The 17,389-nt window shown below is 61.4% G+C and overlaps 1 protein-coding gene across 1 annotated transcript; it reads right to left on the minus strand.

The window, feature by feature from the left end:
• Positions 1-205: 205 nt before the first annotated feature.
• PHLDB1 (pleckstrin homology like domain family B member 1) lies at positions 206-15,715 on the minus strand. Its single transcript, XM_071726764.1, is given in 27 exon segments — positions 206-470; positions 696-781; positions 881-1,100; positions 1,210-1,356; positions 1,436-1,526; positions 1,601-1,886; positions 2,207-2,222; positions 2,224-2,252; positions 2,406-2,499; positions 2,604-2,720; positions 2,983-3,150; positions 3,421-3,579; positions 4,012-4,149; positions 4,770-4,892; positions 5,177-5,266; positions 5,355-5,465; positions 5,546-5,701; positions 6,693-6,821; positions 8,170-8,307; positions 8,384-8,521; positions 8,609-8,851; positions 9,529-10,643; positions 11,793-11,918; positions 13,486-13,656; positions 13,733-13,856; positions 14,176-14,277; positions 15,351-15,715. Coding segments are annotated over 27 exon segments (4,515 nt in total). The 5' UTR covers positions 15,408-15,715; the 3' UTR covers positions 206-329.
• Positions 15,716-17,389: the final 1,674 nt, after the last annotated feature.

The following is a 17,389-nucleotide window of genomic DNA, read 5'->3' on the forward strand; positions in this document are numbered from 1 at the left end:
GCACGCGCAACCGCAGAGCAACAAGAGCCACGTGCGGCCACCTTGCGTCACCCGCGACCCCTGGCGGCCGAGCGCCGCCTCGCACCAGCCCCAGCCCTTCCCTGGACATGCCTCCTATTAGGCCGTGCCCCGTTTTCAGGCCACGCCTACCCCGCGTGCCACCACCCGCCTCCGTGCGCTCGTTACCGGTGGTCATCGCGACACCTTTCCAACAAAATTGCTTTTTATACAAAGTTAACCTTTTTTTAAAAAAAACCACAATTCTCCCCCTGGCTGAGCGTGGGGGCGCAGAGACTCCGCCGCCCCCCCACTACAGAGCCCCACCCCCCTCAGTTCATGAACTGGGTGTATCCCTCGGCCCCGGTGACAATGACATCCATCCAGATCCGCATGGCCTCGGCAGAGGGGGCCACCATGTAGTAGAGGCGGTCGTGGGTCTTGACACAGAAGGTGAGCGCAGGGTGGGGACTCTGGGGACAAGAGGGGGACGGCGTCAATGCTGGCCCACACCCAGATGCGGCGTGCCCCTCCCTTTGCACTCCCTCAAAGGTCCTCCCGTCAGCACCCTGAGAAGCTGGAACTACGAGGGACCATGGGCCACTCCAGAGCATCCCTGACATGAGCCACCCCTTGAGGTGAGAGGACAGTGGGAGGAGTCCCAGGGAGCACCAGGCAGTGGCAGCACCAGCTCTCACCTTTGCTGCACTGCGGAGGTGATCATAGTAAACCTCTTCGATGGCTTGGAAGTAGATGACACCCTTCAGCTTCGTCTCATGTTTATCTGCCCGACAGAAGTAACCAGTGTTGACCACTGCACTGTGGGTGATGGCACAGGGACAGGGTGGTGACACAGGGAGGGGACAATGGCACAGGGACTCACCCACATAGTAGGAAAGAGTGCGCTTCATGCGGTCAAAGACAAACCAGCGCTTTTTCCAAGACTTGATCTTGCCACCCATCTTGACCAGGTAGCCCTTGCACATCTTCTCTGTCAGAATGACGTGGTAGCAGGTGTCCACACTGTGGCCTGAGGACTCTATGTGCAGCCGCAAGTCAAAATCCTCCTTGCGGATGGGGAGGTACCGCGTCAGGGGACGAGCCTGGAAGAGCAATAGAGCCCTGCAAAGCCCACCAGGACCCTGAGACACTGGTGGGAAGTTGGGTCTGCCTAGTGAACCAGGCTGGGACAGGGAACATCCTGCTCCATACCTGCGAGAATTGCTTCTCCCGCAGCTTGACCTCCTTCTCCACCAGCTTCTGTCGCCGCAGAGTCTCATCCTGCAGCCGGCGTTCCAGCTGCTCCCGGCGTCGGCGTTCGTCTTCCAGCGCCTGCCGCCTCAGCTCCATCTCCCGCTCCTGCTGGCAAGCACAGGCTCAGCCCTGGAGATGAGGACCCACACCCTGGCCAGCTGCCCCACCGTAGCCCCCCACTCACCCGGGACTCCATCAGCCGCGACTTCTCTGCGTGTGCCTCCTTCAGCATCTTCTCCATCTCTTCGATCTTTCCCACCTCCATCCCACTGGCACTGCAAGACACCCACAGCTGCCAACCCCGCGAGAAGGACATGGAGCTGACCATCCCTCTGGCCCTTAGGGCTACCTGGAGATGTTGTCAGGTGAGCAGGCAGAGTTGTTGCCAGTGGAGATGCTGGTGTCCAGGCTGTCTGAGCTCTCCAGGCTGAGGGTGTCATATGCATGGTCAAGCTCCTCAGTGCGAGGGCCGTGCGGACGGTGGTGGTGGAGGATGGAGTGATGCACAAGTGGGGGGAAGGCACTGGGGAAGGGAAGCTGCCCACGCAGGGCTTCCCACTGGGACTGAGCCTCAACAGCTGCTTTCTGCTTCAGCTCTGCCAGGCGTCGCCTCTGCTCCTCAATCACCTGCTGACCTGTGAAGAAGAGGGTGACAACTGAGCACACCAAGCTCTGAGCCACACAATGTGGGCAGAAGACACTGCAGGCACTACTGGAGCCAGGGAGGGATGGCGGGTGTGGAGGTGGGAGGACGGCCCAGCAAGCAGCACTATCAGGACCTGGGCGGGACTGGACTGGGCAAAGTGTCAGTGGGCCAGGTACTCAGGGATGTCCTGGAGCAGATGCCAAAAGGCATCCGGGGTCCTGAGCTGGCCATGCCCCTCCTGTGCCAGCCAACAGCCATGCTGCTGCCAGGGGGCTGCTCCAGGCAGGCCACACTGCCCCACATCTCTACCTGGTGGATCCCCCGGGATCCAAGGGCTCTGCTGGGAGCAGCTGGGCTGGAGATGTGCCATCAGGGTCAGTAGGGAGAGAGGGGGGAGAGCGAGAGACCACGAGAGAGACACCGTGTCCTGCTGGAGCACCACAAGGGCTGGGCTCCATCACCCAGGTGCAGCAGGGGAAGCATCTCCCCACATGGAGCCATAACTCACCCTTCTGCTGCAGGGCCAGCTGGCGTTTGGTCTCAATGTCCTGCAGTGTGGCTGCCAGGTTACGGGGCAGGCTGCCTGCCGGGCTTGGGGGGCCCTGACAGGATGACAGGCAGTCAGCCACAGGGATGGGCAGAGGGGCCTGGCACCAAGAACCGTGGCCACGGCCACAAGACACCCAGCTCCACCCAACAGGCATACCTTGGGAGAGCGGCTGTGCCCCAGCACAGAGAGGTTGAGCTGTGAAGATGAGGGGGTCCCACTCTTCATCCGAGGGGTGAGGGCACCAGCGTCACCCTCCATTTTGGCACGATAGACCTGAGCAGAGACACGGAAGTAAGAGGGGACTGCTAAAGTCCCTGTGGATGGATGGATCAGCCAATAGCATGGCTGAGCATTCCCTCCCCAGACCCTGTCCCTTTGTTGGTCCTGTCCCAGCAGGGGTGCAGGCAAGAGAAGGCATCAGCTGCTTGCCTACTGTAGGTCTGCTCTGCCCCCAAGAATGTCCCCACGCTAACCCATTCCTGCCATGGCTGTCAGCCCCACAGTCTGAGCCCCAGTGTTGGGGAGCCAGGATTACCTGGAGAGGCTTGTGAGAAGAGTGAACTTTAGCTGGAAGTGGAGGAGGGGAAGAAGGAGGAGAGAGAGAGGAAGAGGAGGTCTCAAAGCCAGCCATGACCTCCTGGTACCACTTCTCTAAATCAAGTGCCGGGAGCCAGACAGGGCCCCCTGGCAGCTGCTGCTCCATCTGGAGAGAGACACCGCATGAGAGGAGGGACGGTGAAACACAGCAAGAGGGACAGACACACAGAGAGGTCAGAGGATCCCTGCCTGCACCTCCTGAACAGGATCTACAGACCCCATATGCTCCCTGAGGGGGTTGATGCAGGTGGGCAGGGAAGCAGCAAGGGGTGTGCAGGCTGGAGAGCACTCAGCCTCACCCACAGCCCATCCCTTTCCATGCATCCCCATCACCTCCTGGGGACAGCATGGGATGGGGGAGAAATGGGGCACGAACCTCTGCAGAGATGGAGGGAGAAGAGAGAGACTCAAGTGGAGAAGGATGAGGAGAAGCACAGCCTGAGGATGAAGGAGCCAAAGGTGCACAGCACAGCAGGGAAGCAGCAGAGGCATGGAGACCACCCAGGATGCCTGATAGCTGCTCAACAGTCACATACTGGGTGGAGAGAATTGGATTAAACTGGGAGAAGAGGCTCAGAGCAAGGGCAAGCAGGTACAGGGCAATGAGCAGGCAGCTCCGGCCCCAAAATGAGGATGCTTTGTCCCCAGGAGGAAGGGCAGCTGGAGCTGGGCACCAAACTGGCAGCCAGGACAGGGTCTCACAGGCAAATGGCCACCCTCCTGCTCTGCTGTCATCACCCCAGAGGGCAAAGCCCATCCAGAGCCAGCAAGAAGTGCTCCCCAGAAAGGAGACTGGGTGGCTTCAGCCTTTGCTCCCTGCTCAGCTGCAGCTGGATAAGTCCCCCAGCCCAAGGAGCCTTCAAGCATTAGGCTCGCAGGAAGGCCATGAGGTCCACAGCATCCTCACTGCTGCAATGTGGGGGGAAAACCCACAGGAGCAAACCCAAGCACGCTCTGTAGTGGATACCTCATCAGCTGCAGGGGGCACAGCAAGCAAGAAAGAGCACTGAGCAGCAGCAGGGGCAGCAGCAGACGCTTTAATGTCTGGGCTGGGATTGTAAACATGGCTGTAGAACCTGAAAACTTCAGACAGCCTCATGTACTCCTAGAAATCCACAGTGGAAGAGAAGGAGGAGAATTAGAGCCATGCACTGGCACTGCTGACTACAAAGCAGTAACAAATCTCCCCTCATGCATGATGTGCCCCATGGCCACCTATCTGCCCTGCCCACTGCCCTCCCTGCACAGCACCCAGATGAGCTCTAGCCTCAGCACAGCTCTGGCCATTCCCATTCCCATAACCCAGCTCTTGAGTTCTCCATAGTCCCCAGTGCAACAGCACCAGCTAGGCCACCTTTTAAGCTGCTCTCAGCAGCTTAAAATCCACCTCTTTCTGAATAAAACATGCTAAAAGTCAGGGATTTGCTCTTGTTTTGGGGAAGCCAAGCTAGCAGGACCCTAGATGATGTTGCCAGCAGCACAGGGGAGGCACAGGGATGCCACCAAGGGTGGTAGTGGGAGTTGGGATGCCCAGTGGACTCAAGAGAGCACCTGAAATCAGGGTCTGAGCATTAATGAGCACAGGAGCTAAATGAGGAATGGCACAGCCATACTTCTTCAGGGCTGCCCTGCTCCTGGAGGCCATGTTAGTCCACGTGAGGGGTCTGGTGAGGGCTCAGCTAAGGAGAAGGCAAGCAAGCAAGCACATGCAGTTAGTCCAGTTACCTCTTGTGCCGTGGGGTAGGAGCAGGCAGCAGGAGAAGCAAAGGAGGAAGCTGCTGCTGGCAGAGGGCTCAGGGGCTGAGCTCCCTCCAGTGGCTCATAGGGCTCTGAGATATGGAGGGTCTCCTGTTGGGGGGCAAAGACCAGGTAGACATGGGGGGCACAGGTAGTGGGAGCCCAACACTGGACAGGCACAAGGGTTTCTGCCATGCTGCCCCTCTCTGTTATCCCTGAGGCCATCATGGCTCCAGCTGCCTGTTCAGAGACCCATTGCCAACAAAAAGCCTTTGGACATGAACTGGGAGGAGTCCCCCATACCAGCACCTGGACAGCCCCATGCTTGTTCTCTGGAAAGGATGGGACCCTAGGCTTGTCCCTGCTGCCCCATGGATCCCTTTGTCCCCACTCACCTCTCGGAGAGCTGAGGACATCTTGGGGAAGCTCCTGCCACCTGTGATGAGCTGGTATCGCCTCTCCAAAGACACAAGCTTCTCCTTCTCCTGAGCATGGAGCAAGAGGGAAAGCAGAGGTAGATGATGGCTGCTGTCCTCTCACCACACCCCGCAGCACCCCTGACCACCACATTACCTTCTGCAGGAGCTGCAGAACACCATGCCTCTCCCTGGCCAGGTGCTCGGCCTCCTGGGTGCTCTGCAGCCGGACCTGGGCAGCCTGTGCCTCCAGGGCAGCCACCCGCTCCTGGGAAGGGGGAAGGGGATGAGGCGGCCACCACACAGCTGGGGGGCTCAGCCCAGACCCACTGTCCCTTTTGTCCCTACCTTCCTGCGGGCGATGCTGCGGTGGCACTCAGCCCGGCTCTGTAGGAGCTGCTGGCCTTGCAACTCCCGCTCCTCCTCAAGGCGACTCTCCTGCTCCAGCTGCTGGAACTCCAGGTCCTCAAAGAGTTTGGTCTCCATCTCCAGTGCCTCTGCCTCCTTCAGACACATGAGGGTATGGCAGGTCACACCCCTGGACCAACACTTCCACATCCTGCAGCAAAACCTCCTGCCTTGCCCTCATGTCCTGCTGGTGCTAGCCAAGAACTGGGACCCATGACAAAGCCTGTCCTGGTGCCCTGCGGCGATGGGCAGGCAGCAGTCCCTCCAGCTCAGCTCCAACAACAGAGACACCAACCACCTCTGGAGAAAGTGATGGAGGCATCAGGCGCCAATCACCTCAGAGCCATCACCCCCATGAGACAAGGAGCTCAGTGAGAGCTTCACCCAGCCCTTGGAGACCCCACTGAACCACATCTGAACGAGAACCATGCCCTGCCAGGTGGCAAAACATCATGTGCCAGCACAAGCATGGAGACACAGCCCCCATCACCCAGCTGAGGGACAGCAGAGCCCCCACAGATGAGCCTCCACATCCTCCAGTCACCCCACAATGACAGCAGCACACAGCAGTGCTCAGCTTGGGGTCTGCACTGATGACACTGGTATCACCCTGCTCCGAAAGCAAGGCAGACACCACTTGTATGGCATGACACCACCAGCCTGGTGGCTACTGAGTACTACCATGGACTGGGACCACCCCATCACCATCCCTGTGCACTGGGACCCCCGTCCAATGTGGGTCACTGCAGCTGTGAATCCAGGCAGGCACCAGCCACTGCCAGAAAATACCAGACAGAGGGAAAAAAGGGCTGCAGACCAGTGGTAATGCAAAGCGATGGCACCATGTCAGGGGAATGAACTGGTAGCAGAGGAAGGAGGATGTGGCAGTCCCCAGGGTGCTGAGCCAGCCCCATGTGCCAGGCCCGGGCCAGTGGCAAGCTTACCAGGAGGGCGGTGGCCGTCGGCGGCCGCCTCCATCCCGGGTGTGGCGCTCCCAGTGTGGCCCTGGCCAGCAGGGAAGAGCTGGCCTGAAGTGGAGCAGAGGGAGGTGGGCCATGGTCCGGGAGGGGTAGGGGGAGACACTGACCCTTCGCATCTGCTCCTGCAACTGCTCCCGCAGTGACTCAGGGCACTTATCAAGGTGACTCTTCGACTCATGGTAAAGCGCCCGCAGGTGCTCTAGCTCCTTCCTTTCAGCATCAACCTTTGCCCTTTCCTGAATTGAGGGAGAATGAGACAAAAGGAAAAGAAAAAAAAGAAAAAAGAAAAAAGAAAAAAAAAAAAGAAAAAAAAAAAGAGAAAACACACTTCTCAAATCGGCGCCATGCAGAAGCTAGAGAGTTAGAGAGGGGATCAAGCAGGGAAACAAGGGGGCTTGCAGAGAGGAGCATCACAGCATCCAGGGAGGGCTCAAGAGAGCAGCAGCCCTGGGGACTCAGTGTTAGAGGGGTTACAGCCAGTTCTCAATCCCAGCCTCAAGTTCCCACACCCAAAGCCCATTGATGAGCAGTGAAAAGATGGATGCTTGCAGCATGGATAAAGACATCCCAGTCCTGCAAACCTACTGTAAGAAATTCTGCCCCAAGCTGTGGAAGCACAGACATGGGGATCCACGCAAAGGGCCATGAGGGACACACGAGGGTGGGGAGGGGGCTGGCACAGATGTCAGAGGTGATGTCAGACTTCAGAGCAGACACTGTTAAGTGCAATTAGTGCAGGGCAGTTAGGAAAGCATGTGGTTAGGTCAGCAGAGGTTGGAGGGGTTCCCTGTACTTCTCTCCTGGCTCTACCCCTGGTTAGAGAAGATGCCTGCAAAGGGCTGGAGAACCAAAACCAGAACAAAAACAACACTGCAAGGGGGGCATAGGTTCTGCCTGGCCACAGGCAACCAACCAGCCTGGAAGACCCCCAGGGATCTGGGCACAGGCTGCAGGGGATACAGACCCCTGAGTTCCCAGCAGCTCTCACACCACCGAGCAGCTCACCCAGGGCTGTACCACACTGCCCACAAGGCAGCCAGACAGCAACCAGGACAAGTGTGCCTTGTAGTGCCAGGACTGTAGTGCCACCTGGGGCACTACAGTACCAACTGCACCTGAGACAAGTCCAGGGGAAGGGGTCCAGGACCCCCTCCCCAGCCACCAAGCCAACTGAAACACCACAGCAAATTCCTGACCACCTCCAACAAGACAGACACCATGGCGATTGCCACCATCACACACAAAGACATGGGGACTTGCCACAAGACACCACCCAGAGACGGCAGAGGCAACCACAGCCCATGCCCTGGTGCTGCCCACCTTGGGCAGCGCCCATCCAGCGAAGTCCTGTGGGTGTGAAGGATGGTGGCTGAAACACCGCCCAAGTATCAGCCCTGCCCTCCTCTGTCCCTGGCAGATGGACATACAGACACGCCCATGACACAAACACAAGAGGATGCTCCTGGATGCCTCCGCAGAGCCCAGGGATGGGGGACTGTGTCCCCAGGGGAAGACTGCAGCACTAGCTGCAAGCACCAAGGTGGGCACAGTGCAGCCCACAGTGAGTATCCTGCAGCCCCTCACCTTGTCACGCTCCTTCCGGATGCTGGCATCCAGGCTGGAAAGCTTCTCTTGCAGCTGCTGGGCCACCTCCTGCTCCTGCTGCAGCCGCAGTGCCTCATCCTCCTGCTCACCCTGCAGCAACGCCCGCTCCATCTCCGCCTGGACAGTACATATGCATCAGGACGGCTGCCCTGGGTCCTGCTGGCAGCATGGAGCAAGGGACCTGACTCCTCACCTCTCGTGATGTCTCTTGCAGCTGTTGCTCCAGCTCCTTGAGGCGGCCCTTCAGCTGGTCAAGGCGGCCGAGGACGCCAGCACGCTCCTCCTCCAGCCGCTGAGCCTCCTTGGCTCGAGGACCCGCCAGCTCCTCATGCTGTGGAGAGGGAAGGGCAGGTGGGCATGATGTGGCATGGCACAGCATAGTGCAGCACAGCACAGTGTGGCATGGCCATCCCCTCACCTCATGGTGGGTGCTCTCAGTGCTGCTGCACTCTTCCTTCAGGTTCTCCTCATCTGACCGCTCCAGGCTTTCCCTCTGCCGCAGCTCCTTAGTGGCACGGCCCAGAGCCATGGCACCACCAGGCATCCTCCGACCAGCATCCACCTCACCAGCCAGGAGCTGGTGCAGCTCATCCGGCTCACCACCCTCTGTCTTGGTGTACTCAGCACAGAGGGTCAGTATAGTCTCCAGCCGCTGCCTCTCCTGTGGGGAAGAATGGTCAGCGCGGTGCCTGTCCTGGCAGAGCCTCTGCTGACGGCAGGTATTGGGATGTGGACTAGCTCCTTGTCCCAAGTGCATGTTGGGACAGCCTAGGGACACTGCAAAGCCCAAGACAGCCCAGTTCAACCCCGGAGCCAGGCACGGACATGCTGGGGGCTGGAGATGGGCTAATTACAGGCAGCAGCGCTGGCCACCTCTGCTATTTCCAGGCAGTGACTCAGGCACCAGCGTGAGTCAGGGCTGAGCAAACAGGGCTCCAGCAGATGAACAGGGCAAACCCCACCCTGGCAGCTGCCGGCTCCATAAAGCTCCGTCCACCCTAAATATAGATACAGTGCCCACAAAGCTGTGGCACTGTCACCAGCCAACACAGCCAGATGAGACGTGGATGGTGCTGCGAACCCGGGAGAGACACAGTTGCTGATGTGCCAGCCCCATGAGTCCCCCCAGGCTGCTACAGTCCTGGGGCTTTTTGCTGCTGAGAGCTGCCCTGCACTGATGGCCACGCTGGCTGTAATTGCCCCAGATAATCCAGCAGCCTGGCAGCTGCAGCAAATCTCTGAGAGGTGAAGGCAAGGTTTTAAAGCAGCAAAAAACAAAACAGAGTTTGCAAAGAGCATCCCAAACACAACCCCACGTTCCCCGGCCCCAGGTCTCACCAGGCGCTCCATCTCCTGCTCCCGCACCCGCTCCTGCCGCTGCCGCCGGTGGTACTCCAGCAGCTCATCCTCGTTGTCACTGATCTCGGTGATGCTGTTCTTGCGCTCCCGTGGCCCTGCTGGTGGCCGTGGGTCCCCCAAGGGCTTCCTGGGGGCACGGGGGCTCTGCCGGGGTGAGGGCATGGCTGGGGAGCCCAGCCTGTACACGGGGCTCAGGCAGGCACTGAAGCTGGGGCGGCGCAAGGGGGTCTCCGCTGTCAGCAGGGTCAAGGGGCTCCCGGCACCCCTTGACTCCTCCAGGCCCTTGCGCCGGGCACTGGGGCTGCCAGGCACCTCCCTGGCCAGCCGGGGCTGTGAGGAGTGGGTTTCAGGGGCAGCGTGGGGGCTGGTAGCCCGGCGCGACAAAGAGGGGCTCAGGGGGGGCAGCTCCCGCATGCTCTCCATGTTCCGCCTGGCTGCCCGGGGGCTCTCTAGGGGCTGCAGTCGGGTCTCTGGGATCACTCTGCTGGCAGGCTGCCGGCTGGAGGCTGGGGGGTCCCTTGGCTCCCGAAAGGGACTGGGAGGCCGCTCCTGCAGGGCTGCCCGTGGTCGCGGTGCTGCCCTGGAGGTCTGCCAGGGGCTGCCTGCTTGGTGGTCCCCAAGCCTCTCAGTTGGCTGAGGCTCACCAGGAACCCCAGTGGGTGGTGGGGGTGGGCACTGGTGGGGGGGCTGCACAGTGTGGTTGTAGCTGGAGGAGCGGACTGGGACCAAGGGGGGCACAGGTGGACCTTGCTCCTGGCTGCTGGGAGAGGGGCTGGTGTAGCCACCACTGCTGCTGGGTGGGGAGGAGAGGGGGGAGAATGGGGGGGAGGTGTTCTCATAGCTGGAGCCCCTCGAGGTGGCACTTGGGCTGGGCGGGGGGGACAGGAGGCAGCGCCCACCCCCATTCATGATAGGGGAGAGGGGAGACCAGCTGCCAGCAGGCAGCTTCTTGCTGCTGGGGGATGATGGGTCCTCCAGCACCAGCGAGTCCATGATGTCCTGCAGGTCCTTCTCAATGGAGCTGACGAGGGAGCTGTGGCTGGGATGCGGATGTTCTGCTGGCTGGCGGCCACCATTCAGCAGGCCCTTGGGCTCTGTGGGGAGATACGGGAGCACTGTCAGTGTGTCAGGAGCCCCTAGAACCCCTCCATGCAGCCTGGCCAGGCCAGTGCTGAGTTTCAGCCCCTCACCACCATAATCCCAGCTGTCATCCCACTGGTCCCATCACCAGGGAGACAGAAACCCAGTAGTGGAGCCCAGCAACCTGCTCCCAGCATCCCTGCGGCTCCCAGATCTGCTACCCTGGGGACCACCTGCCCCCCACCCATCCCCAACACCCTAGTGAGGGGACAGAGTTGAGGTGACCAAAAGCTACCAAGCACAGACCTGCCGTGAGTCAAAACCCAACGCCGCGTCTCCCACAGCCTCCCTGGCTAGGATGTCCCGTGCCTGGCTGCCCTGTCCTCCCAGCACAGCACTGATGTCCCTGTCACTCAGGGGACGAGCTTCCAGTGGCAGGCGCGGAGCCCAGCCAGGACAGCATGCCACCAGCATGCCACCCCAACTACATCACCCCTGGCACCCAGTGGCACAGAGCTGTGCTGTAGCCCTGAGAGGGAGATCCCAGACAGCCCCACAGTCCCAGCCAGCCCCACACAGGATACTCCATGGACCACAACACCTCCCCGTGTCCCTCCCTCCTGTCCCCCAGCAGCAGGCTGCTGCCTTCCCAGCACATGTGGCAGCAGGCAACTTCCAAGCTCCTCTGCCCGTGCCAGGGTGTCCCAGTTGGGGCAGGGATTAGGAACACCAGCCCAGGGACCGCTGCTGGGGACTTGGACATCCCCAGGAGCAGCACTGGAGCTTGGCGCAGGCACCGAGCCCTCAGACAGGCAGACACAGCAAGATAAGCAGCTGGCAAGACAGAGGATGACAGACGGGGAAATGGCCTTCACAGCCCCTGCATGGCCACCCTGGTGCGTAAACACCAGCTCCAAGGCAGCCAGGAAGCCCCAAGCACCCCATAACCCTGACACAGGGTGATGGGTGACAGGCTGGGCAGAGGCAAGAGCCAAGCCTCACCACACTCACCATTACCCCTTCCATGGAAATATTAATCATTAACAAACATCAAGGCAGCTGCCATACCAAGTTGATGGCCAGCATATCTCCAGCCAGACTGGGCTGGAGGAGCACCATGTGCCAGGAATGCTAGTGGCATGGGACAAAGCGGGATCATTTACTTGCTGTCAGCCCATAGGGAGCTGCCGGGCTCCTGCCCTCTGCCGGGATCATGCTCTTCATCCACTTGGCCTCGGCAGGGTGATTGAAGCGGAGGAAGGTGGCCTGGCCGAGGCAGATGGTGCACCCTGGGAAGAGGGAAATGGTCTCAGCCGCCAGCCACCCTGGACCGGGTGCCGGAGAGAGGTGAGGTGAGAGCCCAGCCCCAAGCCACCTCCCCGGGGCGGAGGGGGGGGGGAAAACGGGCTCCTGCTGTCCGCAGAGGCTTAGGGGAGGCTGGAATCCAGGTCAGTGTCGGCAGCGCGTGGCAGGCGCAGGCACAGCTGGGGTCGCCGGGGGGGCTGCGGGGCGCTGCCGGCACGCCAGGGCTTCCGCCGCTGCCAGCTGCAGACAAGATCGCTCCTCTCCCCGGCCCCTAAGTGTCTCTTAGCCCAAAGCAGCCGCCGGATAGGAAAGCGGCTCTGGAAGGGGAGCAGGGCCGGCGGTGCACACCGTGCGGGCAGCAGGGAGCGTTGAGTGGCTTGGTGAGGCTCCGTGCACCGACACACCCCGCTTTGAAGCGCCTGCCAGGGCCCCAGGGAGAGGCTCGACAGACGCTGTCGAGAAATCCCTCGCCGGAGGGGACGCGTATTTTGTAGCACCCGCCTGCCCAGGCTGGTGGCACGGCGGGCAAGAGGCTGTATAGACAAACGCCATGGTACAGACAAACACCACCGCCCGCCTCGCCGATGGCTCCTCCAGCCCAGCCACTCCCCAGCCCAGGGCATAGCCCACCGACACCATTCCCGGCTGCTGGCACCCGCGAGGCCGTACAGGGCCCCGGAGAAACGGGATACCCCCGCCCCGAGTTTTGGACATGGCCGGGCACCGACGCTGACCCTGCCTGCGACCACCCGGGCAGTAGGACCGAGGGCTCGGCCGGTCCCTGCCTACACCCTCCCGGCTCCCAGCACCCACCCACGCGATGGGACTCCGCGGTCACCCACACCGGGGCCGTCGCGCCGCTTCCCCGGCGGCCATGCGGCTCCATTGTCCCCTGAGAGTAAGCGCCCACCCGGGGTCTCCCCTCCCGAGAGAGGGGACAGCTCGGTTGTTTGGGGGGTGCCCAGGGGCTGCGCACCCCACAGAGGAAAAGGAGGCCCTCACCCCAGGTCGCGGACACACATGCCCCCCCGACTCGCCGCACTCACCCACCACCGCCGCGCCCGGCAGCCGCGCACCGCCCCCGGGGAGGGGCGGCTAGGGGGCCGGGCCTCGCCCGGGAGGGTCCTTCGGGAGCCATGCAGGGAGGGAAACAGGGCGGGGTCGAGACCTCGGTTCTGCCCGCGCGCCTCCGTTGGGAAGGACAGCGGGATTCAAACCGCCCAGCCAGCCGCGTACACCAGCGGGTCCCCAGCACCGTGTCCCGGACCACCACGCTGTGTCCTCCCCTCCATCTCCCCCTCCCAAACCCGGCTCAGCATCGCTAGGGAAATGGGGGCGACACCGGGGGCCAAAGGCAGCCAAGCAGCAGAGCTAGTTCCCAACCGTTGCCGGTGACTGGCACATCCCCACCCTGCACCATAGAGGCAGAAGCATCCCGGGACCATTCCGGAGGGGATGCGCCTTGGCAGAATGGATCCACAAACACCCGGATACCCAAGGGCATGACCCTCCCAGGCAGCACCCGGGTCCTGCCCCTGTCCCTGTCCCTACCTTGGGTGAGGCGTGTGGGCCCCCGGAGCGGCACACCATCGATAGTGCAAGGGTTGCCACAGGGGTGCAGGGTGAGAGTGCCCTGCACGTTCTCGATGTAGCAGTGTTGGGGCACGAGCCCAGGGCCTTGAAGGATGATGTCCCTCGCGGCCGTGCCGATGGTGGTCCTCCCTGCGGGCAGAAAGGGTGGCTCAGTGTGCCTGCTGCTGGTGTGCCCGTGGGGAACCCCAGAACAGCCGGCACTCACCTTCCTCCAGGGGCAGGAGCGTGATGGCAGTGCTAAGCCGGCCGCTGCCCAGGCTCACTAAGTGTGGCTTCTCCGTCTGCACCTTCAGCCCCTTGCCCGTGTCAATCAGGTCCAGGGGGCTGTTCTGCAGGGGAGAGGGGGGAAAGTTGGCAGCACCTGCAGCTGCAGCCCACTCAAGCTCTGGCTGCTCAGAAGGCAGGGAGCGATGCCCAGGTGGGACAGCCTGGGAGTGAGACACAGGAGCTGAGGGTTTCATGAGATCCCCAGGGCTTGGGCTCTGTCTAAGAGGATTGGAGCTGCCAGCCTCTCAGCTCAATTGGCTTTGCCACCGATCCTGTAATAGGACTGGGGTGAGAAGAGTCCAGAGGGCAACGCTAGCTGCACGGAAGGGCTCCCATCTGGATCCGCAGGGTCCCACAGGGCAGAGGCCCCATTGCGCTCACCTGGATGATGGTCTGGACTCTGTGGGTTGGGCTGGCTGGGATCCTACCGGGTGCCTCCATGATGCCTGTTCGGGGTTGCCAAGTGCTCTCAGGCACAGGTTGCTGCCAGGAGAAACAGAGGATGTCAGTACAGGTGACAAAGTTGTGTCATGTCACATCCCTCCTGCACATCCCTGCCAGCAGCCTGAGCATCCCAGTGTGGAGAGGCACACATCCCCAGCTGCACAGGGACACCTGCAAGAGTCAGGATGGGACACAGTGCCAGGACCTGGCACACTGGCTTGGCTTTGGGAAATGGGTGTCCTCAATGCCAAGAGTGATGTGCAGCTGGACTCCCATGGCCACTGAGGACACAGGAGCACAGCATCCAGCTGTGCCCAGAAACATCTGCCTTCCCCACAGCACATCCTGACACACCCCATGTGCCTGTCCCCAGCACCTAGGGACACACCTTCAGTCCTGCAGGGCACACCAGTGTCTCGAGGTGCACCAGCCCAGCTGAGCACTCCCTGTCCCTGCCCGTGCCCATCCTGGCTGGCACACGCACCCACACCAGGCTCCAGTACCACTTCCTGCTCTCTGCATAAGCATGAGGCAGCCAGGGGAGGACTGGTTTCCATCACCCAGGCTCATGCCACCGTCACATCCCGGGATGATCCAAGGTTACTAAATTTACTGACTGCTGCTCCCCTTGTCCCTCCCTTCCGCCTGGCCAGCCAAAATGCAGCTTAACCCTTCCTGGGCACATGAGGCAGCTGAACTGGGAAGCACTCCTACCCCTGTTAGGGACCCCAGTACTGGGGCAGCCAGGAGCATCGGGCTCAGCCTGCTGCAGCATCACCCATGGGCCCACCAGCCCCCACATCCCATGGGGCCAAGAACACCCCCCCCCCCCCAGCTGAGCTGCGGAGGCGAGCGGGCGGCTATTACACACTGTGGAAAAAATGAAATGCTGGAAAACACCAGACGTGGGATCAGAGCTGGGATAGAGCCCAGGCAGCTCTGTATGACACCAGGGCCAGCTTCCCCACAGTGAGGGCTCCATGGGGACGGCAGCTGACCCACACTGGATGGTGGCAACTCAGCTGGGGCAGGGGGAAGCAGAGACAGGGTACCCCAGGAGCAGCTCCCCAGCACCCACCAGCTGTCGAGGCCAGATCTCTGCTTTCCCTTACCTGCCTCCCAGCCCTGGCCCGGGCACCAAGTGGGACCCTCTGTGGCAGTGTTCCCATGTCTCCTCAGCACAGGGGGGCTGCTCTTCCCAGTATCTGGAGACCCCACAGCCCAGCCGAGTCCCTGCCCCTTGACTGCACCCAGGCCAAACACAATGTCAGAGAAGGAGGAAAAGCCAGGAGGGGCTGGGCTGCTGCATAGGAAGGGAGCGGGGCCAGGGTGGGATCCTGGACTGGTGTTAACCCTTTCCTAGCAAGGCTGTGCTGGGCAAGCAGCGCAGCGGTCCCCCAGCCCCACCACCCAGGGAAACCATCCCTGCTCCTGCCCATCTGCTGCCTGAACACACCTTGCCTGCCATGGCCTCAGGGGTCCTTGGTGTCTGGCTGCTCCCCCTGCCAGCCCCCCAGGAAATCACCCTCCACCCCAGCAGACCCCTCACCTGGTTCCTTGCTTCACAGGGGATGTGTGCCAGCCCCCCAGCCCGTCCCTTAAGGGTTGCAGGGGGATGCAGCCCCTCTCCAGACAGCACTGCTGGAGGAATGTGGGGCGTGAGCACGGCTGCCCCAGCCAGCACCCCACTGCTGAGGCGGACAAGGCAGCCTTTCTTCTCCTTCCACAGCCTACAGAACGTGCTGCTTGTTCCTGCCGTGGGAAGCAGCGAAGGCAGCAAATGCCAAGGGGTCGGGCTCGGTTACTGCCTGACAGCCCCGTCCCCCAGCCCCCTGTGGTCAGGGTTGCCTGCTCAGCCCCAAGGACAAAAGCCGCTTTCTTCTCCCGGGGCAGACAGAGGCCTCACCTGGGAGGATGCCCAGCCTCACCGACGCCAGCCGAGCTGCATGCTGACATGCTGCCTCCCCACGGGGACCCCCTGCATCTCACTGTCCTTGGGGGTCTTGTTCTGCCTGACCTGCTGCTGCTGCTCACCGGGACCTTACACGGGCACAGCCCAACCTGCCTTGCACCCCATCAGCACGGACAGGTGCCAGACCCAGAGCCACACCATGTGCTGCTGCCCAGGCCCCAGCCAGACCACACTGGCCAAGGGCTGTCCTGATGCATCAAAATGTGTCCTGGCACACCCTGCCACCCACTGGCCACGGTGCCAGCCATGCCCAGTGCAGCGTGCCAGGGGCAGGCACATGGCATCCCATGGCATTGTGGCCTTTCCCCTTGGCCAGGGCTGGGTGAGCTGTGGGAGGACTAACGGGCGCACAGCACTGCAGCCTCCGTCCAACTTGGCAGCTAGCTTGCTCCCCATCTGCAAACATGCTCAGGGCGTGTTCATCCCTTCCCACACCCTCTGCCCCGGTAAACAACCAGCCCTTCCACTAGCAGCTAGGGAGATGGAACCCATCTCCAGCACAATGCCAGAGGGAAGCAAGGAGCCTGATCCTGGCTGCTGTGCCTGGGGCTGCCCCAAGCCGAGACACAGCCGGCTCCATCCCACCCGGGCAGGGGGCAGTACTGCAGTACTGTTGCTGGGAGAACCCACTGCTGATTGGCAATAACATTGCCGTAAACAAGCCGCCAGGCAGCTCTGTCGGGAGCTGAGGAATCCCGGCCGCACCCGCTGATCTCAGCGCTCCCGGGAATCACTCCGGCTCCAGCCCGGCACAGCAGAACTCGAGGACTGAGCCCAGTGTCAGCATGTACCTCCAGCCACCATGACACAGACAGGGAAACCACAACCACCACTGAGCTCCATAAACACTCCTGGAGACTTATCCCTCAAAGCCCTCTGGCAGCCAATGATGGCCCCTCACCTGGAGGCCAGGCACTGAGCTGGACAGGGAGCACCTGTGACTTCTGCTGATGATAGCTCAGGGACCACGGTAGGTTTAGTGGGTCTGGAACCTGGTCCCTGGAACAAATCCATCACCCAGCCTGCATTTGCCAGGAGAGTGGCAGGGGTGAACCTCAGCACTCTCCTGGTTGCTGACAAAGCATCACCTTGCCACACAAACAAGTAGCTCTATCACCCTGCACAGAACTATGCCAGCCACACAGCATTGCATGGCAAACCAAGCATACCAAGCACTCC

The sequence above is a fragment of the Heliangelus exortis genome, chromosome 26 (genome assembly GCF_036169615.1).
Source record: "Heliangelus exortis chromosome 26, bHelExo1.hap1, whole genome shotgun sequence".
In the NCBI taxonomy this organism is placed as follows: Eukaryota; Metazoa; Chordata; class Aves; order Apodiformes; family Trochilidae; genus Heliangelus; species Heliangelus exortis.